Source organism: Gracilinanus agilis, chromosome 2 (genome assembly GCF_016433145.1).
Source record: "Gracilinanus agilis isolate LMUSP501 chromosome 2, AgileGrace, whole genome shotgun sequence".
Taxonomy (NCBI): domain Eukaryota; kingdom Metazoa; phylum Chordata; class Mammalia; order Didelphimorphia; family Didelphidae; genus Gracilinanus; species Gracilinanus agilis.
The window spans coordinates 41,326,186-41,351,403 of NC_058131.1; the positions used below are offsets into that span (position 1 = coordinate 41,326,186).

A 25,218-nucleotide genomic window follows, 5' to 3' on the forward strand; every position below is an offset into this window, starting at 1 on the left:
CTGAGAGTCTGTAAACAGACTCCAAAGAACCACCTAAGTGTTTTAAAAAGGCAACTGGTGTTGCTAAAACTTTCAAAATGAAGTTACGTTAAAGATATATTTCTATGCTATTTAGTCAGCTTCTCCCTTGGTACGTTTAACACTTTAAATTCTTTTTGGAGATCACCGTGCCTAATTGATTTAAGAAATGAAATGTTGCCCCAAAAGGGAATAAATTATAGTGGTTTAAAAAATAATGTATCCACCATGATCAAGTTTGGGGAAGATTTGTTGGTGATATTGGAGATAAAATTTCATGAGGGATGCACTAACCAAAATCTTTGTTTTCCCCAAACATTCTCCTTCTGTTTTGCTCAGAGCAACCTTCACTTTTCTTGTCATTCTACTGTTCAAAGAAGATTTTTGTCTACTATGGTAGGCAAAATCACATGCTAAGTCCAAGGGGAGATAAAGAGGATATAGATAAGACATGAACCTCATGGAGTTGACAATCTAATAATAGTAATAGCTGATACTTTGAGACTTATAGAATATTTTTCTCACAACAATTCAGTAAGATAAGTAATGTACTATTATTATTCCATTTTACAGCTGAGGAAACAGAGACTCAGAAAGATGAATTTTTCTGAAGTCACCCAGTCAATAAGCATTTGAGCCAAGACTTCGACACACAAATCTCACCTACCTCCAGACCCACGACTCTTTCTATTAGCCCATATTGCTTCCTTTAGGACCTCTGCACACCTTCCATTTGTCACTCTGGAATCATCTTTGACTCCCTATTCTGCTTTCAATTCTTGCTATATTTTGCTGTTTCTAATCAGATCTTGAACAACTTACCTCCATCCATTCTTCACTATATCTACCATCTTTTAATCACTCCCTGAAACAGTTTGGCTAAAATTGATAAAGAATCTAAGACACACTTCTCCCCACTCAGTTCCCAAAGAGCTGTTTTCATCCTTTTTATATTTAGAAACTATCCTGAAGTTGAAAAGGAAGCTTTGTGTGTGTGTGTGTTTTTTAAATTTGTGGCACATATGATAGCAAATTTCTTGGCCTCCCTGACTCTTTCCTATTCAAGCTTCCCTTGTTTTCATTCCTTAAAAGAAACACGAATAAATATCAGGATAATGACTGATTTGTTTCAACCTCTCAACACCTCCCAGTATCAATCCAAATAGTTTCTAAAATTGGCAGTTTATTAACATTACTCTGTATTACAGGAGTTGCTGATGATTGTAGTAAACTCAATCATTTCTGATGTTCACTCAAGAATAATGAAACTGGGGGCTAATTAATTGATTATGCAATGAGCTCTAGAAGAAACTAGGCTTGTGAGTCCACTGTTTTAAGCAGAATTGCCAGAAAGTCCATCATGATATTTGAAGTATTTTTGTTTGCTACAATTTGTCAGAGAAGGGGAGTTGGACCAGACAGGAGACATGGAAAGTTCAGCTAAGACATAGACTCTACCCAGAGGGAGTTTACAGACAGGAAACTTATTCTCTCCTCCCTAAGTTCTAATAGTTCAGTGAGTCTAGAGGAGTAAGAAGGGATGCTTGTGCATGAGTAATTGTGAGATGTCACCCTGAGGAAGGAGATGAAGAGATCTCATGAAAAAGAATGAGATAGATTTGAGCAAAATTGGGGGAAAATGAATAAATAGACCTTCTCTGATAGTTTCTTTTTGGGGGTTGTAATGAGAAAAAAAGATAATTGGTACCTCCTAATTTACATACCATTGTGAGTCGTACAATTTTTATGATCCTTAACTTATTTATTTAAAATAATAATAAAGTGATCTGATTCCTATAAATATATGAAGAATGTGGTAGGGATGAATAATTGTTGCAAAAGGCATCAAATATGCAGCTCCCCAGCAACACTCCCAAATGGAGCAGGAACAAGATTAAAATGTAACTGAGAAATATTTAACAAAATAAATAAAAACACAATAAAACAAAAATACATTATAAAACCAAGTCAATATGAGGCCTACAGGGATTCTTATGAATGGGGTTCCTGTTTCTATTTGCATTTAAGCCTGCTAGTCAAAGAGGCCATCATAACCCTTAATTCACCTTGAGGGTAGGAAGCTAAGGGTAGACTAACTCTTGGAAGGTATGCAAGAAATTCGAATCCTCCTGTTCTTTGCGTGTCTGATGGAAAATCTTCTTAAATTGGATTGGAGGAGGGTACCTTATGGATATGGAATAAGATAACTAGGTTGGGTATTCATTTCAAATTTTGGTTTTCCTAGTAAACATTGATTTTCTTTTACCAGCATTATCTTATTCTACATTTAAACTATTAGTTATTTTCTCCTTTCCCTTTCAAATTTGCCTGATTGGTTGTTTTCCTTTCTATTTTTCTTCCTCTCTTCCCTTTACCTAGTTAATACTGGGTGTTGTTACTCCTTCCAATATTAATGGAACATTTATGAATCATGCAGATGGTGATTCAACTGAAAGTCTTTTGCTTTGAATAGTGAAAGAAACAATGGAGTAGTAGTCTGCTCTTTTCACAATTTGTGATTTTATTACATATGTCATCTATGCCACAACCTAACTCTCTTCTGCTTGAGCTTTTTTGTGGTCAGTTTGAGCTGTTTCTTCTTAGGTGGAATAATAATTATCTTTTTAAAAATAACGATTATTAATATTTAGTGAGTAGTCTCTAGGCCAATGATTATGTGTTCTAGGTATTAGGGAAAATGTGGTTCCAATTCTCCAAAAATGTTGTAATCATCTAGAGATCATAGGATCATAGCTTTTGAGTTTTAGAAACCTTTAAAACTTCTCAACTTTACAGTAAAAAACAGAGGCTCAGATAGGAGAAATGACTTATACAAAGTCACATAGTAGTAGCAGAGCCTATCTGGATCTAAATCCCATCCATGCTTTTTCCAATGAGATAGGCAGGATGAATGCATTTATAATCACACAAAGATGAGTATATTCTTTCCCATATTGTTTTGGAAACATAACTTTTTATAATTTCTTTTTGCTCTGACAATTGGATAAAATATTTTCACTCTCTCATATGTAATTGCTGACTAGAGCTTTTCATTCTCAATCTCTCTTTGCCTGCCCTGACCAAACATCAAGGCATATCAGGTCCCCTTTTGATCATCTCTTGAAAACGTAGTTTGAGTGAGACAGATATGAAAAAAGGGTGAAGCATATTTCTATGTAGTTTCTAGAAGAGGAAGTCAGACAAGGAAAGAACTTCTATGGTTAAAGAGGACTGGGAAGATAATATGGTTAAGAGACCTGAGATCCAGTGGGCTGTGATATGCTATAGAGACAGAAGGTTATGGCTAGGAGATCAGATAGTAGGGAGAGATATCAGAATACCATGAATCTAGAAATTCTAGGTAAAAGGAGGGAATGTGGTCAGAAAGAAAACGTTAAATAATAAGCCTGGGGTAAGTATTTAAGGCTTTAGACCGAATAGGAGGGATGGACAAGAAATAGATCTGAGACTTCCAGGGGCCACCATCGTTTCATGTGCAAAAGGAAGGAAGGTCTATTTTGGACATCACAAGAATCATGACAATTGATCTGAGGTGTAAAACTATCAAACATCTTCCCTGATCTTATATACCTTGTTTAATATTGATTAACCAAGAGGTATATGCTGGGAGTCAGAGAAAGGTCACACCTACTTCATATTTCACAAGTTGGTCATCACAGCTAATTGTGACAGAGAAGTGAGGTTTCTCTGTCAAGGAAAGAGATATGACTGCTCTTGTCTTTTCTCTCCTCCCTGGACTTAATTCCACCATATGCATGGCTTCTTTTCTATAGTCTGCTTAAAAAAGAATCAGAACCTAGAGATGGGAGGTTCTGGGCTCAAATATGGCTTCAGACACTTCCTAGCTGTGTGATGCTGGACAAATCATTTAATCCCCATTGCCTAGTCTTTACCTTGGGCTTCTTCTGCCATGGGACCAATACACAGTATTGATTCTAAAACGGAAAGTATGGATTTAATTTTTTAAAAAGAACAAGAAATTGGCCAGGAGGAAAACAAGCTTTGCCTGTCAGCATGAGATGGATATCTTGGCATTGAGCCATTCAATTGTCTCCCCAGCTGGTGCCAATGTAGTATTGATCAAAGAGCTGGCAAGTCTGTGACCAACCATGTGAAAGCTCTCTTTGGAGTATGACTGGAAAAGCTGAAAGGGTTGAATCCTCTAGCTGAGCCCCTGTGGTGTTCACCATTTTTGTCTCTTTTATGTTTTATATTTGAAAAGTTTCCTAACTCCCTGCTGCTTTCATAGCTTTGATTTTGTTTTGGCTTGGAGAGGAGGTCTCCAGCTCCCATAATCTCACAGGAGTCTTCAAAACTTATGGCAAAAATTCATTCCTGGGAATTTTTCACTTGTGGTATCACTTCTAGTCAAACCTCTGTTGCCATTGTTCCTTCCTTTGCTTTTCATTTTTTCTTTTCTGAATTAACTCTAGGTCTGTGATCCTCCCCCCTCCATCTTTTCCTATTTCTTTCATCTCTCTAACATCTATTTGTTTATTTTTCCATTAACTCAAGATACCCAGGAGCACTTTCCATGTCCCAGTCACTAGTTTGTTTCATGATTTAGAGTTGTGCAAATGGAGGGAAGAGATTTGCCTGCAAACCAACTAGTAGAATAAGAGAAAATTAGAGCTGTAATGGACTTTAAAGGTCCTAGGGCTTAGAGTTTGAAGGGACTTCCAAGACATGCATTCCAATTTCTTCATTTATAGATGATTAAATTATACCCCAAAGAAGGGAAGTGACATATCCAAAGCCATACATGTATTTATTGGCAGAATCTAGAATCTTGCTCTTGGGATGTGACATATTCCTTAGAGAATCTGTCCTGCTTTCCAGCTTTTAAACTTTGCCTGCATTGATGTACCACAATTCAGAGTATAACAAAATCACTTTCAATCTGTATTATTTCTTTATACATCAGTTTCTAGAAACAACAAGCTAGAAGCCATAGGCAGAGATTCTACAGACAAACCGACTAGTCATTAAGACATGATTTATTGAAAGAAACTTGTATGTATATCACTCTCCTGAAAAAGGCTCCAAAAGCCTTTTTGTTTAATAAGACTGTTCTATAAAGGAGACAGTAAACTATGCCTTTTGCAATGGAGTATATGCTGCCCATCATAATGCTGAGCATTATTGTAGTATTGTCATTCCTGGGTATGCCAATGAATTTGATAGTTTCTGCTAAGACATTTCTCTGGGAACTCACCAAACCAATCTAACCCAGAACTGTGAAAGTGCTTAGTATATATTCATTCTGTGTTGTCATGTTTAGACTCTTAAAACATACACTTAGGGTAGTGAGGCAAAGTTTCTCAACAAACACTGAATGAGAAATGAGGTTGATACAGTCTCTGAAAAGTCTCTCATCAGAGAACTCAGCCCTTTGCAGAATACTGACACATTGATGCTCTGGGATGGCATGAAGTATTAGCACAAGACACCAAACACCCAAGGAGACATATGGACATATACATTCTCCTTTTTGGAACTTTCTGTTGGCTAATACATTGGGGAAGATATATGCCACATCAGAGAAATTTTTCCTCAGGGAAAACCATGCAGTGTACCAATTTCTGAAAGCTCGCCTGGATCATATTTTCACCCTCTGCACAAACCAGAAGACTTAAAATGCACCAAAGATTGCTGGCCTACCTATTTAAATCTACCAGCATCACCAACGGCTTTCCCTTCTTAAATATCCCACCCCATGATGCCCTTGTATGCCCATAAGGGAGGTGAAATCCAGCTCAGCTGGAACTTTCTTGGCACTGTCCTTAGTGGTAGTGCTGACTAAGCTTATAGCACTGTTTTGCCCCTATCCATGGTGCTGACCAATTCTTTAAAACAATGCTAACATGAGTTTTTGGCTGTCTTAGGTTCTTGAACAATTTAGTGTATTCAGGAGAATGTCACAACAGCAAGGTGAATGTCACATTCATAATTTTAAATTACTTTGCCCCCTGGGATTTCTAAATTTAATATAGACTAAAAGGGCTCCAGATACTTTTATTTTAGCAAGATGGTTCTTTGCACATTTCCCATTAGCTTGCCAAGTCTAAATATTTAATTCTATTTCTACATAATTGATTCCATTGCTGGATTTCTTTCCTTTCTCAATTTTGTCAATTTTCACCAGATATTATTTCTTTTATCAGTGACTTTTAAGGCTTAATTTTTAAGGAAATAAAATTAATATTTGTTTTGGAGGTAATTTTTATATCTTGTTTAGAATTATTTTAGAATTACTAGAACCATAAAGCTTCCTGAGGCTTTAGAAACTGCCTTGTTCAAACTGTTTTAAAGATAAAGAAATTAAGACCCAAAGAAGTTTGTGATAAGGCTATGGTCATACAGAGAGTGAATGAAGATCTCTGCTCCCTTGACCAGAATTCTTTCTACTATATCAAATAATACTTTGACATTTCACTGCTTCGGTGCATAAAAGGGATGAAGAAAATTGTGTGGTGAAAGTGAGGAAGAGGAAGGTAGGAGAGGAAGGAGGAATGGGAGAAAGGAGAGAGGAAGGCAGAGGAAGGGAAAGGAAGGTAGCGGTCCCCAGCCCTGGTGGGGAAATTGACCAGAACCCTTCAGGGGCTCCAATAAATGATGGGAGAGCAATTTTAGGGTTTAGAATAGCTAGGTTTTATTTAAATTAGAAAGGGGAAGGTCTAGGAAAAACTAGGAGGTAGACAGAAAGAGAAAAAGGCCCCGAGAGAGACCAGGGTCTCAGGGCAGAAAGCGCTCCAGGGTAGAGAGCAGAGTTTCCAGAGTTGAGAGGGAAAAGGCGCCAAACTTTCTCTTTTATACTTTTTCTGACATCTCCCACAAAGAAAGTGGGAAGTGTCAGGAGAAGTTGTAGCAGGGATCCCTGGGAGATGTAGTCTTCTAAGGCAAATGACACAAAATGAAACTCTTGATCCCATAGTTCTTCTGTTTTGGAATAGAGGCATAGCCCACCATTCCTTTTGCATTTTGGAAAATGTGGCTTTTGATTGATTGGACTTTACTATCTAGAATTTCTCTGAGATGAAATGTGTTCCCATAATCATGAATTGTTTGAAGAACTTAAACATTTTGGCCTTACTTTTTGTCATCTCTGACATCTCATTTCCCATATGTTGTGAGTCTATGTTGTTTGTATTTTCCTTAAGGCTTAAAGAGAACCCTATAGAAATCTCATATGAAGAAAGATAAGTCTGTATTGACTGATGCACAATAATCCATTGGGGTAAAAAGACAAAGGAGAAGTTTTTGTGCCTCAGAATTGTGGCATTTTGCTTTACAGAAAAGTGAAATTCCTAAGAGAATGTACTTTCTTCTGTATTGCATGTTATAAATGATCAATGATCAGAGCCTGTGATTTTTCATTATTGAGAAATAGTAATGAGTTCTTAAGAATTATTAACCATGAAACTAGTCTCAAGCAACAGTGATCATTACTTTTTCTTCCACTAAATAAGCATCATTTTGTTATTCTTTGAAATGTAGGTTAATTTCATCGGAGGGTAGAAATTGACCATGGCCTTTTGATTAAAGTCTCTGATTTCTTAGTGCGTCCAGCAACCATGCGTCAGACTGCTAACTTTCTTCCTAATTCTCATTGTTATGAGGTTCTTAAATAGTATTCACCATGTTCCAGATGACATGTTTGCATTCCTCAGAAAACTATCATTGTTTGATGTGGTTTGGTTTAAATGCTGCCAAGAAATTCCTCTTCTCTTGCTGGCAACCCCACCCTAAGCTATCATTCCCTGATTAAAGAATTCCAGTGTATATTTTTACCAAAAGTCCATATCTTAACAACTAATATTTTAAAATCAGAATCTATGTTTGTCACTTGGAGCTTGCTATGAAAATATTTGGCTCCAATCCATTTTTCCAATTTAGTTTTGTATTAATTCTCTCAATATCTTCTATATTCTATTCAACTTGGCCTGTTAGGCATTCCCTAAAAGCAAAACTCTTCTATCTCCTGGCCCCATGACTTTGTTTTTTTTTTTTTTTACTTTTACTTTCTATCTTAGTAGCAACTCTAAGACAGAAGGGCAAGGGCTAAGCAAACGGGGTTCAGTGATTTGCTCAGAGTCACATAGCTAGGAAATATCTGAGTTGAACTCGGGTCTTCCTACCTCCAGGTTTAGAGCTCTATCCACAGAATTACCTATCTTCTCCTGGCTCTGTGAATTTGCACAGGCAATTCCCCCATGCCAGTGTATTTCCTTCTTACTTCAATATTTTTAGAATCCTTAGTTTCCTTCAAGGGTCAGTTCAAGTTTCACCTCCTGCGGCATTCCTTTCATTATATTTTGTCCTTTTAAAAATTAGTATGCATTATTGATTTAAATAGGAGGCTGTATAATAGTACAGTGGGGAAACCACTGGTATTTGGAGTTGGAAGTCCTAGATTCAAAACTCAGTTTTGCTACTTCTTTGGTGATCTTCAGCAAGTTACCTAATGTTTGGTTGCTCCATTTCCTCATATATAAAGTGAAGATGGACTAGGTGACTAGTATAATAGATAGAGTGGTGGACTTGGAGGCAGAAAATTAAATTCTGGGTTCAAATCTTGCCTTACTACTTTTACTAGCAATGTCATTTTGAATAGGCTACTTATCCTGTGTAAGTCTTCATTTGATCATCTGTAAAATAAGGTGTTTGGATTAGATGCTTTCTAAGATTTAATCCAGCTCTAAATCTATAATCTTCTGATATCAAAGGGCACTGATAACTCTTCAGCCATATGATATACTGTGTGTACCCAACCTCCCTGAGTAAAATGTAAGCTTCTTGAGGCAAAGGGCTGTTTGACTTAAGGCTTTAAAAGTTGTTTATCTTATCAATATAAAAAATGTTGTACTGCTTATTTCCTTAACTCTGAATTCATTTTTTCAAGTCTTTCCACATTTCTTTGAAGCTTCCCCTTTCATAATTTCTTATGGCACAACAATATTCCATTATTCATATGATATAATTTGTGTAGGTATTCAATAATTGATGCTCCCCTTACTTTCCAGTTCTTTGCTACACATCTCCAAAAAGAGCTACTATAAATATTTTTGTATATGAGACCTCTAGTGTCCTTTGCACTGCATCATAGCACAGATTATCCATCCAACTACTTATAGTCTGGGTAATAGTTACTCTTCATCCATTTGGTTTTCTCTATGTGGATAGTTAGACCTGACTCTGTTGAGTGACAATGAATCTCCATAGGAGACTCTGCACTATTCCAGAGATGGATAAATTCAGAACAATGTCGTCTACAAACAGAAATATCTAGGATCTCAGTTTCTCCCTTTTAAATTTGGAGTTGGTATAAGATAGTCTCTTGATGGAGTGACTACCTTAGGTGAATACCGCTTCTTGTTTTATGCCTCTCAGTGTTAATCATCAGAAGGTTGTCAAACAAAATTATCCCATCAGAAGGTTGTTACATTTTTCAAAGAATCTCATGATTTTTAACATACATGCAGAAAACATTAGGTCTGTAGTCAAAAGACTTGGGCTTTATTTCCCTTTACCACATATAGCAAATCAGTTAACTCTGGAATTCAATTTCCTCGTTTGCAAAATGAGAGATTTAGACTAGATGATGTCCATTGTCTCTTTGTGTTCTAGTTCTGTGATCCTTTGACCAAAAGAGCTCATATCTCAGTACACATATCAGAAACAGATGCTGTAAATAGACAGTGCACTGGGCATAGAATTGACGATGAGGAGAGCAGATTGGTTTGTTCTTATAAAATTTTTTTAAAATTCCAGGTCTCTTTTGTAACAAAGGTTCTTTTCTTTCCCCTTTCTCTTTGCCTACTTCCTTCCCCTTTCTCTTCTCTTCTTCCTCTTACTCCCACTCCTTTCATCATCAATAGGCAGTTATTAAGATATTTTTTGGTGATGCTAGATGTTAGAGAATAATACTGCAATCTCTGAAGAATTGCAGTGAAGGGGGATATTCAAGGGGAATGACCTATAATAGATATGAATAGATTGTGACACAAGGATGAGTCACACAGATTGGGAAGGCTTGGATGGATTATAAATGTCGTATCATTGGAGGGAATGTCCAAATGATTAGGTTCATGGATCCATGGAATTGTAGTCAATACAAGTGGTTAACTGATTTTTAATTGGTGGTTCTGGCTTATACCAACACATCCTAAGCATCCAAAGAAAAGCCTTCATAATTCAGAAAACCTGTTTTAAAATAGTGGAGTTTTGCTGACCTAGTGGGTGTCATAAAGGACATTTGATATTAGTGTTCTAGAATGGTTTTATTTCAAGGCCAGTGGAAAAGAGTTCCATCCTAGAGGTGACACTGCTTTTGCTAGACACAGGGAATCAGGAAACATTTGATGCAGCTTTTATCCTCGCCATTTAATATGGGTCATTGTAGTAGATGCACCTCTTGTCTTTAATAATTCCACCATCTCAAGAGTCAAACAATTTCCTTTCTCATTTTCTCTTATTATTTGCCATCTTTTCACCTTGTTCCCTTGTGAACATTTCCCCCAAATTTCTCCTTAGCTCCTCACACCTTTGCTGCCAGCTCAATCATCTTTCTCTTTTTACCCTCACTCAGCATTTTCCTCTCAGGTATTATTTCAACTAAGGGGCCAGATCTGGGCAGGTAATTTTCCAGCAAAGGTATCATAATATATTGTCATTAAATATAGCAGTAATTGACATTTTAGTTCTTCATATAGCAGCAAGTGCATTTATATTAGTAAAATATTCAAAACCTGTAAGATAATTCCTTTTCTAAAGGTTAGTAATTTAGAAGAATATAAAAATACAATGTGAAATTTTGCAGTCAAAACTTTAATATAGCATCTTTGGATTTATATTGGTTTATTCTAAAACCCCCTTTCTTAAGAATTTATAATCATACCAATTCTTAAACTAAACCTTGATACCACTTCAAAATCCTCCCATATTGACTATCCATCAATTTCCTATTCTCATTCCCCAAATGAGCAGAAAACTTAGCCCATAGATACCATTAACTATGAGTTTTCTCTTTTCTTCATTATATTTTAAACCCCTTGTCACCATCCTTTGTTCTAGCCTCTTTTTTACTAGAGTAAGAAGATGAAGAGATAGCTCTTCTCATTACCAAGGCTAGTCATTCAATTTGTAATCTTGATCTCATCCTCTCCTGTTTCCTCAAATGTTAATTATATTGTGTGGACAATTATTCCCTTCCCTTCTCTAATTTTCTATTTCTTCCTATCTACTGTCCCTTTTTCTGCTGCTTACAAACACACCTCATCTTTATGAAACAAACCCTCTCTTGACCATACCATTACTCAAATTTTAGATTTAGATCTCTCCTTTTCACAGACTAGAAAAAGCTGTTATTTTTCTTGCTTCCACTTCTCTCACTCTCTCCTAGTAGGCAGGGACTCTATTCTTTTGTTGCATCCCCTTAATAAATGCTTGTTGACTGATTAATGTGATCCACACAACAATATTCTAAGGTAGATACTATTATTACCTTTATTGTACAGATGAGGAAACTGAGGTTGAGGTAAATGATTTGCCCAGCTAGCAAGTGGAGAGGTAGAATTTGAACTCAGATCTTTCTTACTCCAAATCCATTGTTTAAAACCAATATGACACCTAACTGCCTACATCTCACTATTGCCATTACATTTCCCCCAACCTTTTTGACTCTTTGTGATCCCATTTCTTGGCAAAGATCCTGGAGTGGTTTAACATTTCCTCCTTCAACTCATTTTGAAAATAAGGAACTGAGGAAAATAGAATTAGGTGACTTTCCCAGGGTGACACGGCTATATATAATACACATCGTATTAGGCCAGATTTGAAATCAGGAAGATGCGTCTTCTTGACTTCAGGCATGGCACTCTATCCACTGCACCATCCCCGTGAAAAAACAAATTTTAAAAAATCTCAATAAATAAGCATAGTTAAGCAAAAGAAACTCACAAAATGCTTTATCCTTCTGCACCTTGAGTCAGAAGTTGGGTAATATTAGCTACCATATGTTCTCTGGAGATGTGGTTAATCATTGCTTTGATCAAAATTTCTAAATCTTTTAAAGGTGCCTTTAAAAAAATCATCATATAAACAAACTCTTTGAGGGTAGGGACTGTCTTTTTTTCTGTTTTCTCCCAATCCTGCTCACCTCACTCTACTTCAGTTAATACAGGTTTCTCTGGAATGGTCTTACATCATTTCTTACAGAGAAGTATTCTATTGCATTCCTCTACTCTTAATTGTTCAGCAGCGACCCAATTGATGTACTACCCTTTTTTGTTTCCAGTTCTTTTCTTTTGCCTTTGAATCCTCTCTTTAGGATTGGGAAGTTTGTTTTGCTTACTATTAGAGCCTTCCCTGGTATTCTCTTTCCTTTTAACCCATCTTCTCAATCTTCTCTCTATGCTTGCTTTTTTGGGTGTGTGTTGAATTTGATGTGCTACTACACCAAACTCTGTGTGTGTGTGTGTATGTGTATGTGTGCATGCATGTGTGCGTTGCATATTCAACCTTCCTTTGTACAGTTTACATAAGAGTGAGATTGATCTAATGGCTGCCTGCACACACCTCTTCTTCTGTTTGTATATTCTTTTTCTCATATATCCCATTTATGAGAGATAGCACATTCCATTCCTTTTTCTACACAGGTGTAAATATTCCTTCACACTTTCTCCACTTTAAATCCCTCAACAGAGCCAATCCATCCTCAGGTCCTTTTTATTTCATATTTAACTTCCTTAGTATCTTTTGAGATTATTAAGGTTATTAAAAGGCACATTTTTCTTTTTCCCTTATTAGAATGCTAGCTCTTTATTATCATATAGTCTCTCTAATTGTTCAAACAATTTACCTTTCTAGGTCTCTTTTTGACTCATGCTTGCAGTTCAAAGTTCTTATTCAGCTCTGTTCATTTAAACTGGAATTCTTAGAAGTCCTTTGTTACATTTTCTGTGTGATCCATTACAAGTCACTTAATATCAGTTTAGGACCTCTATAATTTCCCAACTGAAAAAGAGAGTTAAGTTGTTGTCACTGTTGGAAAGAGTTAACTTGTTGCAATATTGGTTTATCCATTCATCCAAGGATAGACACACACATGGATGTGTGTATATACAATCAATATAGCACAATCTTCAAATTTTAGCATTTATAGTTGTCTAGAACTATTGAACAGAATCTACACAGAAAATAAGAAAATTGTCTCTGTCCCTGAGGATATATTATGTGTATACAGTAGAGTATATTTTACAGTATATTTTAAGTACATTTTACAGTATATTTTAAATACATTTTAATTAATATTTTCTGTTTCTGACATCACATTATTCCTTATACTCCTTTCCTCCTTCTCCCCAAGAGCCATCTCATATGACAAATAGCATTTTTAGAGAGAGAAAAATCAGCACAACTGATCAATATCCTGAGAAAGTCTGAAAATGTGCATAAGGTGTAATACTTATGGGCTTGCCTCCTCCATGAAAGAGTAGATTAGAATCATATTTTCATATCTTTTCATTTGAGTCCCACTTGATGATTGTGATTTTGTTACATTTATTTTTGTGTTTTGGTGTGTTATGCTTCTTTCCATTTTAATTGCTGTAGTTACTAGGTATATTCTTTTCTTGGCTCTGCTTACTTCATTCTGCATTATTTATTTCACATAAATCTTTTGCTATATCTCTGTACTCATCACAGACTTCATTTCTTATAGCACGAGTACTTCATTACATTCATGTATAACAATTGTTTAATGACTTCCCAACTGATGGATATCTACTTTGTTTTTAATCTTAGCTATCACAAAAAAGGGCTACTCTCAGTATTTTGGAGTATATGGGGACCTTTTTTCTTAATAATGATCTTTTTTGGGGTATTAGCCCAGTAATGTAATTTCTAGTATAAGGGATATGACATTTTTAGTCACTTGCATTATTCCAAATTGTTTTCCAAAATGTTTGTAGCATTTCATAGCCCCACCAGCAATGTATTAGTGTACTTATTTTCCTATAATCTCCTTAGCATTGATTATTGTCATTTTTTACTAATTTGTAAGGTGAAACTTTAGAATTGTTTTGATATGCATTTTTCATGTGGCTGTGGATAGTTCTTTTGAGAGATATTTGTTCATATCTTTTCACCATTAGCTAATGGCTACTAGTTTTATAAGTAAATATATAATAACAAACCCTTATCTGAGATTTTGACACAAAGACTTTTTTTTCCCATTTGACCACTTCCCTTCTTATCCTAGATGCATTTTTGTTGTCTGTGCCTTTGCAGTTTTAAATAATCAAAGTTACCTATTTTATCTTTTACAATTGCCTCCATCTCTCATTTAGTTAAGAATACATCTCTTGTATTAGTATATATCCCTGTAGCTATGATCTATTTCTCTTCTAAAATTTTTAGTAGTATGATATTTTATAGTAAGGGAATGCATCTATTTAGAATGTATTGTGGAATGTAGTATTAGGTGTTGATTTAAGCCTAATTTCTGTTAGACTGCTTTCTAGTTTTCCAGCAAGTTTTATCAACTAGAAAAATTTCCCCTAGGTAATTTATATCCTACTTTATGAAATACTGCGTCATAGAGTACTATTTTTTCTGAATCTTCCTTGTCTAGTCTGTTCTATCTTTTCCTTAACTAATACTTGACGGTTTTGTTCCTTGCTGCTTTATAATATGGTTTGAAATGTGGAAGAGATATTCCCTCTTTACCCTTACTTCTTTTTGTTATTTCCCTTGATATTCTACATCTTTTGTTTTTCAAATGTTTTTGTTATATTTTTTGAGCTCTGTAAAATATTCCCTCGTAATTTTATTATGTTGACACAGCCTTTCCATGAGCACTGAGTATTTCTCTGGCTCTTTAGGTTGTTCTTCAATTCACTTTGTAGGGTTAAGTTTTTTTTTTTGTTTGTCCTGTTGTGCTCTTCCAGGAAATAAATGATCTTTATGTTGTTGGTGAATCCTGTCTTCAAGTTCAGTATGTTCTCTTCACATAGGGAGCATATTTTCTTTTAATGTTCTTGTTTTTTGCTTCTCTTCTTTTAGGTTTTCTTCTACTTCTATTTATCTGTATTCTTAGCCTTTTTCTCTTCTGTTCCTTCCTTCCTTCCTTCCTTCCTTCCTTCCTTCCTTCCTTCCTTCCTTCCTTCTATTTTGCAGCTGTTTGAGAGGTTATTGGGATCAGAGAAAATGTCTCAGTATAATTTTTTATATCATGTTGGTTATTAGAAACATTGGTAACATCCAAACACATCTTCAATGTGAAAGTCCTTTTATTATAAAATCATAAAATTAGAACTGAAAGAAAACAATCTTGCCTATCTTTCTCTCTTCTTGCCTTGATTCCAAATGCAGTATTTTTTGGTCTTATCCTGTCTTCCACCATTTTTCTTCAATCTCATTCTTCCCTTAGTTCTTGTCCTCTCCTGCCATTCTCCTAGGCAGTTGGTGGGGCAATAGATGAGAGTCCTAGACTTAGAATCAGAAAGACAAGTTCAAATACAGTTTTAGACACTAGTTATGTGACCCTAGACAAATCTTAATTTTCCCCAGCTTCAGTTTCCCCAACTGCAAAATGGGAATAATAACAATAATAGCACTTATCTCCCAGGGTTTTTGTGAAGATCAAATGAAATGATATTTGTAAAATGCTAGAAATGGGCCTGTCACAGAGTAAGTTCTAGGTAAATGCTAGCTATTTTAAATTCTATTATTATTATTATTCTCCCCTGTCTAATCCTACTACTTTCATTTCCCAATCCTCATTATATTGTTGAAAAAACCTTCAAGAATTCAAAACAGACTAAAGCACTGTCAAGCCACAGTTCACTCTGACCTAATAACATCCTCTTTTCATTAATTAGCATTAAATAATTTTTCTGATACTTTCTTTTATATACCTCTTTAGCTATGTTACATCATTTCATTGACTTTCTATGGACAGAAAAAAGTGTCCTGGTTATTTGTCAATAATTTTTGTGACTACCACACTTTCTTTGCCAGAGTTTACCTTCTGAATGTGATAGAATCCAGTGAATGGATTGAATTTGAATGAAGGGAAAGAAAAATCTTGGTGAGTGGTAACAGCAAGAAATGTAGAGTTTAGAGTGAAAAAATGTTGAATTAGGAATGGCAGTGAGCTTAGAAATAATTAAGAGGACTTAAATTTTTATAAGTTAGAAAAAATTGGCATTATTTTGTTAGTGTGGTATTCTTATAGGTTAAGAGTAATCTTGGGGGCAGCTGGGTAGCTCAGTGGAGTGAGAGTCAGGCCTAGAGACAGGAGGTTCTGGGTTCAGACCCAGCCTCAGCCACTTCCCAGCTGTGTGACCCTGGGCAAGTCACTTGACCCCCATTGCCCACCCTTGCCAATCTTCCACCTATGAGACACCTATTTAGCGCCATGTACTGGCAGATCAATGGATGGCTAATAGAATCTTTCAAAGAAAAACACTCTAGGGTCCAAAGGACTTACAGTCTCCTGTGATAAAGAGTTTCAGGACTATTTCACATCCGACTGCCCAAAGGATTTTTTTGTCTGCATTTTACCCAGATGAAGTTAATTTATTTAAGGGTAACTAAGGCAGAGGAAGGCAAAGAATATTCAGTTAGACCTCCGTTGCCATGAGATACTGCTACAAAGCCAGTACAGTGTGAATCCTTAGTATTCATGCAGTCAGAGGAAAGACTCTATCCTGTTGTTAACATTAATTAGAGTACAAATTTTTTTCTTTCTCATATTAAGGTATTTTGGGACCCACATTAACTTTTGATTCCTCTCACTGAGCACTGTAAGTATGCCAATGTTCTTTGCCATTAATTCTGCAAGTGTGTCCTTCCTCAGTGTGTCCATGAGATCTATAGCCTGCTATAAAAGATCAGCTACTCTTGTTCTGAACTTTTGCTTGGTACTCATGCACCTTAATAGGGGCTTCACTTTGTCTCCTTTGGAAAAAAGTTAGCTGTACCTTTAATATCTAAAAATTTTTCTGTTAACTTTGCTCTATTCTAGGGAGTAGTTTCTTGGTTTTTTTGTGGTCAGTTAAGTGGTTATTTTTCTTTTCAATCTTTACTTCTGTCTTAGAATCAATAGGTCTCACTTTTATCTTATTGTCATTTTCTTCTAAGAACATAATCACATTTTGCCTTGAATATTTTAGTCACATTAAGTAGGTAGATATATATCAACTTAATATTGTTTAATTTGGGTAAATATATCTTTTCCCTCAGTTTTGTTACCATAGGATTTTTATTACTATTTATAAACAAATATGTGGTGGAAAACCCAAGAATTCAAAAAGAAGCAGAGGATTGCCTTCGAAAACATAAAATGAGACACCAAATTGACCAAATCATGAAACTGAGATTTTAAATAATCCAATCACCAAGGGAAAAAAGTCCAGCATGTTGTAAAAGAACTTATTAAAGAAAAATAAAGCTGACCAAGAGGGACTGGTGAAGTATATCAAGTGTTTAAAGAGCAAATAATCACCATACCATACAAATTATTCGCAAAATTAAGAAGGAAAAAAATTTCAAACTCCTTTTATAAGACAAATAAAACCAGGATTTTTAGGTTGAGCATGGATTTGTATTCAGATTCATTTTTAGATACTTACAAAGCTATGTGATCATTGGCAAGTCATTTACTCTTTAAGGCTCATTTTCCTCATTGTGAAAATAAGGAGGTTGGACTAAATTAAGATATTCTCCAGCTCTAAATCTCTTATTTTGTGATAAAGCAAAGACAGAGAATTATATTTGTTAAATAATAGTTTATTTTTCCCAATTGTATATAAAACAATTTTTAACATTAATTTTTAAAAATCTGAGATCCATATTTTTCTCCCTCTCTAAAATGGTAAGCAGTTTGATATAGGTTATACATATGCAGTCATACAAAACTTATTTCCATATTAGTCATGTTGTAGAAGAAAACACAGACCAAAACCTGAAAAAAATGAAGAAAGTGAAAATATATGCTTTGAGCTGCATTTGGACTCATCAGTTCTGTCTCTGGAGGTGCATAGCATTTTTTTTTTCACTATGAATCTTTTGGAATTGTCTTGGTTTGTTGTATTGCTAAGAATAGCTGTCATTCATAATTGTCCATCATTACAATATTGTTGTGAGTTGTATGTTGTTCTCCTGGTTCTACTCACTTCACTTGGCATCAGTTCATATAAGTCTTTCCATATTTTTAGAAAGAGAATTTTAAATCAATATACCTAGTGAATATTAATGCAAAAATCCATCACCTCCTGAGGATTGATTTAATCATCACCTCTATATATCCGATTCCCATATTTACTCTACCTCTTTCTTGAGATCAGCCCTGTTTCTCCTATTACCTGCCAGATCAGAGATGTCAAATATGTGCAAACACCCTGCAATACTCCACAGTACGTACAGATCCAAATAAAATGTAATTAGGAAATATTTGACAAAATTAATGAAAATATATTAAAGCACTCATAATGTTAATTTGTGGTTTTCTAAGTCAATATGTCACCCACAGGAATCCTTACATACAGTTTAGTAGCCCTAGTTTTTATTTGAGTTTGGCATCACTACTCATCTTTATCTTCATGTTCTAAAGGGGTCTCAATGTATTCATCTTTATCTTCATATCCTATAGGGACCTCAAAGTCATCATGTAGAAAAACTGATTCACCATTTCCCCTTTTGCCCCACAATTTCCTGTTGGTTTTTTTTTTCATTTTTGTGAAGGACAGTCATTCTTCCAGTGACCTAGGTTCACAGCATTGAAGTTGTCCTTCCATCTTCATTCTCAGTCACTCCTCTCACCTAATTAATTGCTGAGTCTGGCTGATTCTACTCCTTCCACATCTCTCCATATTTACCCTGTTCTCTACTCCATACCATAAACACCTTCTTTCAGGTTCTCACTACTTTTTACCTGGAGTATTACAATAGTCTCCCATTTGGTCTTCTTTATTTCTAATTCTCTTCCCTTTTGAGTACATCCATCCTCCACACAGCTGTCAAACTGATATTTCTAAAACTCAACTCTGATCATGCCACTCCCCTGGTCCTCTATTTTAATTCTTTAAATACACTTTGAAGACATTAAAGTTTTGATTTTGTCTTCCCCTATTAGAATTAGCACACCATCATATTTGTTTTTGTTCAGTCAATACAGTCATGTCTTACTCTTCATAATCTCTTCGGGGTTTTTTTTTTGGCAAAGATACTGAAGTGGTTTGCTATTTCCTTCTCCAGCTCATTTTACAGATAGGAAAACTGAGGCAAACAGAGTTAATCCCGGGATCACACAGTAAGTGAAGCTAGATTTGAACTCAGGACTTTCTGACTCCAACCTCTGTACTCTATCCATTGTGTCATCAAGGTGTTTTAAAAATCATCATATAGCTCCTGTTAATTGCTCATATAAATTTACCTTTCTAGGTTTCTCTTCATCCTTATGTTTACATTTCAAAGTTTCTACACAGCTTAACCCTAACCCTTGGAATTCTTGAAAGTCCTCTATTATGTTTGACTCATCTTTTTTTCTTTGTAGGAGTACAATCAGTTGTATAAAGTAAGTTTTTCCTTGGTTACAAAACCCTATTTTTTGCTTTTTTGGAATATGATATCTCAAGGTCCCTTTTCATTATAGTAGAAGCTTCCAGGTCTTGTGCAAGCCTAGCAGTGGTTCTTTGGTTCTTGAATTGTCTTTTTCTGGTTGCTTCTTATTTGTTTTTTGATGTGGAAGTTGTAGATTTTGACTATGGTATTAGTGAGACTTTTCCTTTTGGAGTTTCTTTGAGAAGGTTGTTAGTGGATTTCTTTTCTGTTTTTATTTCTTTTGTGGTTCTTATAGATCTGAGAGTAGATTTAATTTATGACTTTTTGAAATATAGTGTCCAGACTTTTTAAAAAATCTTGGCTTTCATAGTGTCCATTTCTTCTTAGATTATCTCTCCGTAATATATCTTCCAGATCTTTTATTTAACATTTTCTTCTAGTTTTTCAATCTTTTGATTTTGCTCTTAATATTTCTTGTTATTAGCCAGTCACTGATTTCTATTTAGCACATTTGAATTTTCAAAGAGTCTTTTACTTAGGTAATGTTTACTTTTTTTCTAAGATGTTGATTTTCTTTCTAAAAATTTGTTCTAGAACTTTTCATGTAATTTAAAAATTGCTTATCTCATATATTTTAGGTGTTTATGTAGTTGGAAAAATTCCATTTTATCCTTTGAGTCTCACCCTAAAGTTATTATGGAGTTACTTCATCCTTCAAGGCTGGGTTTTTTTAGTAGCTCTAGGAACAGCTAGGTGAATCAATGGACTGAGTTCTGGGCCTGAAGTCAGGAAGACCTAAGTTCAACTCCAGCTTCTGACACTTAGTGACTGTTTGACCTTGGCAAGTAATTAACCCTCTTTGCCTCAGTTTCCTCATCTATAATATGAACTGAAGAAGTAAATGGCAAACCACTCTAGTATTTTTGCCAAGAAAATCCTAAATGAGGTGCCAAAAGACAGGTACAATTTAAGTGACTGAACAACAAGAATTTCCAAATATACTGGTCAGTGTCTTCTTTGGTTGACTCATCTCTCCAGTTTTATTTTTTTGAATTGAGGCTTTGGACTGGGGTACCCTGCCTTTTTTCAGTGGGGGGTTTGGCTTTGTTTGGTCTCAGCTGGTGTTCTGTGGTGACACTATATGTTACCCAAGAAGAAGCTGAACTTATGGTCTTTGAGCTTCACTGTGTTAGATGGCCTTTATAGTACCTCAAGGCATGGTCATGGACCTTGGGAATATGTGGGGTTTTCTGCTCTGAATGCTACATGCCACATTAATTGCTCACATTCCTGAAGCTTCTAGGGTTTTCCCCTATAGATTTCTAACCACCCACCCTAGAGACTTCTAACTATCCCAAAGTATTCTTAAGGGAGCCTTTTTCTTTTTCAGGGTGCATGAGCCTCTAGTTGTACTAGGAAATCTCCACCTAGTTTACTAGCACTGGCTTTGTTGGCATCAATTTTTTCTGTTTCTGTATTTGGTGGATAGAAATCACCCACTATAGTTACTCACTGGATCCTTTGATCACTCTTTAGCCCAGTGCCGATTACATATCTTTGCTGGAATAGGTTTGTGGAAGCTGGGCATTCTGCCTCTATTCAGGACACCATCTTGGTTTAAAGACTCCCTATGGCTTTGTGCCTGGAATGTCCTTTTCCTCCACTTCATGAAAAACCTTACACCTTTGAAGTCTCAACTCAAATGTCAACTCCTTTAAGGAGTCTTTCAGATTCTCCCAGCTGATGACTCCATCTCCAATCAGTTTTGTAAATATCCTATATTTACAGAACTTATTTAGAAAAGGATTGATTGGTTGATAGGAATAAAAACCAATTCGTGTTTTTCTTTTGCCTCCTCCTAGGGGAAAAGGTTGGTGTAAGCTTGTATGGAGCTGGAGCTGATGTGAATATTAGACTGGACAAGAATTCTTTGACTATTGAAAAAACCTATATATCTCTGGCCAATCAAAGAACTATAACCATTCACAACCGAAGCAATATCATTGCATATTTCCAGTGGAAACTATTTGCTAACCAAGAAGAAGAGGATGGAAAAAAATCTAGGTTTGTAAAAAAAGAAATCTATTCCAATGATCTCATATGAGGTAATGGAAAATAAGGTCTTTTGGGACAGTTAATTGACATCTTTTATTCACAAATAGTAAGTTTAGAACCATTTGATTCAAAATAGACACGTTAGAATATGCATTAGTTGGTTAGATTAAAGTTACTTTTTTGAGTTACTTTTTTGATTTTCTGACAATAAAAAAGTCTGGAAGAAATCTTGAAAACCTAGTCCATTCCTATCATCCTATTTTACATATAGGGGAAGTGAGACCTAGAGAGGAAATTACCTTGCCTGAGATCATACAGGTTGTAAACAGCAAAATCAAGACTTTGAGTCCTCTTTCTCCAAAACCACTAACCATACTGCTTTTCCATTTAATTTAGCCAGAATTTATGGAATGCTTATGCACCTGGTCTTAGGATGGGTGCTACAATTTAAGTTTAAGAATGAGGCATATTCAATCTTCTTAAAAATGGTTTATTGATGCTTTGGGGGGTTTATATTACATTAATTTACAAATATATTCTAATCCCCTCCCCCACATTCCCTACTTGGTCTGTAAAATCTTAGAACAAAGAAACAAAATGGTTAAACACAGCCACTTTTTATAGAACATACAAAACATTTATCAGATTTTATGTGTATTTTCAGGAAAAAAAACTTATTTGAACAGTGATCATTTAAGAAATAGTCAGTGATTGACTATTTCAAGATCCTAGAAATTTGTGTCTTTCTTTTATCCATTGAGCTACAGTATAATATCTCTCATTCACTAGACTCTATCATCCCCTAAAGCTATTGTCCTACATTTCTCTTCTTCTTAATCAAACTCCTTTAAAAAAGCTGTCTATACTTGCTGACTCCACTTCTTCCCCTAACATTCAATTCTCAGTCCTTTGCTCTCTGGCTTCTGATAATCACTCAGATGAAAATGCTCTGGCTGAAGTCAGTAATGTCCCCTTAATTGCCAGACTTGATGGCATTTTCTCAGTTTTCGTCTTCCTCAACTCATTCGTTGTGTTTGACACAGCTAACTATCCTTCCCTTCTCTTCCCTTCCCTTCCCTTCCCTTCCCTTCCCTTTCCTTTCCTTTACCTTCCCTTCCTTTCCCTTACCTTCCATTCCCTTTCCTTCCCTTTCCTTTCCTTCCCTTTCCTTTCCCTTACCTTCCATCTTAGAATCAAGAATGGTAAGGGCTAGGCAATGGAGGTCAAGTGACTTGCCCAGGGTCACACAACTAGGAAGTGTCTAAGGCCAGATTTGAACCCAAGACCTCCAGTCTCTGGGCCTGGGCTCTTAATCCACTGAGCCACCCAGCAGCTCCCACCATCATTTCTTTCTGAATACTCTTTCTACTCTGGTTTGTGACACTGCATTCTCCTTCTTCTCTTCTATCTGAACACACCTTCTCAGTCTCGGTGGCTAGTTCGTACAATGTCTTCATGGCTATAAGGGTCCCTCAATATTCTGTCTTAAACCTTTCTCTCTTTTTCCTCTACACACTCTCTCTAGGTAACCTCATCAGTTCCTGTGAATTTCATGACCATTTTTCTATAGAATATTCCTAAGTCTTTAGGTTCAACCTGTCTCTCCCACTCAGCTTCAGTCCAGCATTCATAGTTGCCTATTGAACTTTTTCCTTCTCTTCTTCAATCTCTGAGGAGGTCCTCTATCTTGTCAAGGCTTGCTCTATGCTTGTCTCTATTCTCCTCTATATTCCCATATCTTCTAGGATTTTGTCTCCTCATTCATTCTGGTTCCATCTTATATTTTCATTCTATCCTCATTTTACTCACTCATTCTTTGTAGATTTCATATATACTTAAGTTTTACCTGTATTTCAGGAAAATTTCCCTTGATCCTCATCTCTTGGGCTACTATCCTATATCTCTCTTGTCTTTCACTGAAAAGCTAGATAGACCGTACTTGCTATCTTTTCCTTCTCACTACTCACTGGTCGGTCTCTCTCTCTCTCTCTCTCTCCATCACTTTATGGCTTTTGCCAAAACTGTCAATGATGTTTATCTTGATGAAGTTATTTTTTATCCTATCCTCTCAGATTTTTTTGAATCCCAGTGGCAAAATGGAGTATATTAGCTATTATTCCTTCCCAGCTTTATATCTTTTGCATATTTGGTAAGTGGGCCACCTCTACCTTTATGCAAGTAGGTAATGAACATATTAATCAAACAGTACAGGTTCAACGCACAACTCTCTGGACACTCTACTGGAGACTTTCATCAAGATTACATGGAACAGTGACTATTCTTGGGTCTAAACATGCAAACTACTTCTCAGTCTGTCTAATTGTACTAACATCTAACTTATACCTTTCGATCTTTTCCAAAATATTAAAGCAAGAAAATTTTTGCTAAGTGTTTCCCCAAAACCCATATAGACTCTCTGCGGCATTCTTCTCATTTACCAGTCTAGTAATTCCATAAAAACAGCAAAGTTTAACACCTTCTCTAGATAGAGGCAAGATGGTCTGGAGCCCAAGGGGATACACTGACATGTCACACAACTAGGAAGTATGTGAGGCTAGATTTGAACACAGGACTTATCCACAGAGCCACCTAGATGCCTCCTAAACATAATCTTCTTAAGTTATTCACTTACAAAATCTGCTTTCTCTTTAAGCTAATAAACTTTAATAGATACATGGAATTTAGTATACAAAGAACAAGAAAGATCATATAAGAAACTGTTAACTTTATATAAACATACACACAGATATATGTGTGTGTGTGTGTATATATATATATATATATATATACATATATAAACATTTAACAAAGAAGTAACAAAATTACTCTATTCCCAACACTTTTTATTGTCTTCTGTGCATTTAAAATATTTTATTGGTGCTTTTATAATTGCATATTTATCATTGCCCACTAAAACACCTTCCTGAAATAGAAAAATTCTCTTGTAATAAATATGTATAGTCAAGAAATAAACACGATGAGCATGTCTGAAAAAGCATCATTATATTATGACCTTCAGTCCACTAACTTTCTATTTTATTAGTCTAGATTTTTCATGTTTTTTAAATATGCATCCATTTAATTTGACTTAGCAGTTTTGTTGACCAATAAATAATTTCTAACAATTTCCTTTATTTCCTATGCAACTGTTATATATTTCCTTTTGGATTTTGATAATTTGGTTTTCTTCCTTTTCAAAAATACCATATGTACAACTTTCAGTTTCATTCATATTAATTAATTAATTAAGCTAAAAATATAGCTCCTGGTTTCATTCATCAACTCAATGTTTTTCATTGTCTTTTTTGTTTATCTTTGCTTTTTTGTGTTTATGTATTTCTATTTGTTCCTTTTCCAGTTTTTCCTCACAATGATATGTTCTTTCTCTCTTTCGCTAATGAATGTGAATGGGGATATAAATGAACCATTAGAGACTGTGTTCAGTCAGTCAACTTATTAACAAGCATTTTTAAAGTCCCTCTTATGTGCCAGACACTGTGCTGTTAAGCCATTCTTACGCTCAAGAAATATGTTCTTTTAGTGGAGACATGTACACAT

General features: G+C 35.5%; 1 protein-coding gene across 1 annotated transcript in view; it reads left to right on the top strand.

Moving 5' to 3' along the window:
* HYDIN (HYDIN axonemal central pair apparatus protein) overlaps window positions 1–25,218 on the top strand; it is a 417,120-nt gene that overhangs the window by 67,535 nt on the left and 324,367 nt on the right. The window contains exon 7 of the mRNA XM_044659361.1: window positions 21,468–21,669. Within this exon, the coding sequence (XP_044515296.1) occupies window positions 21,468–21,669 (202 nt within the window). The remainder of the gene's footprint in view (window positions 1–21,467; window positions 21,670–25,218) is intronic.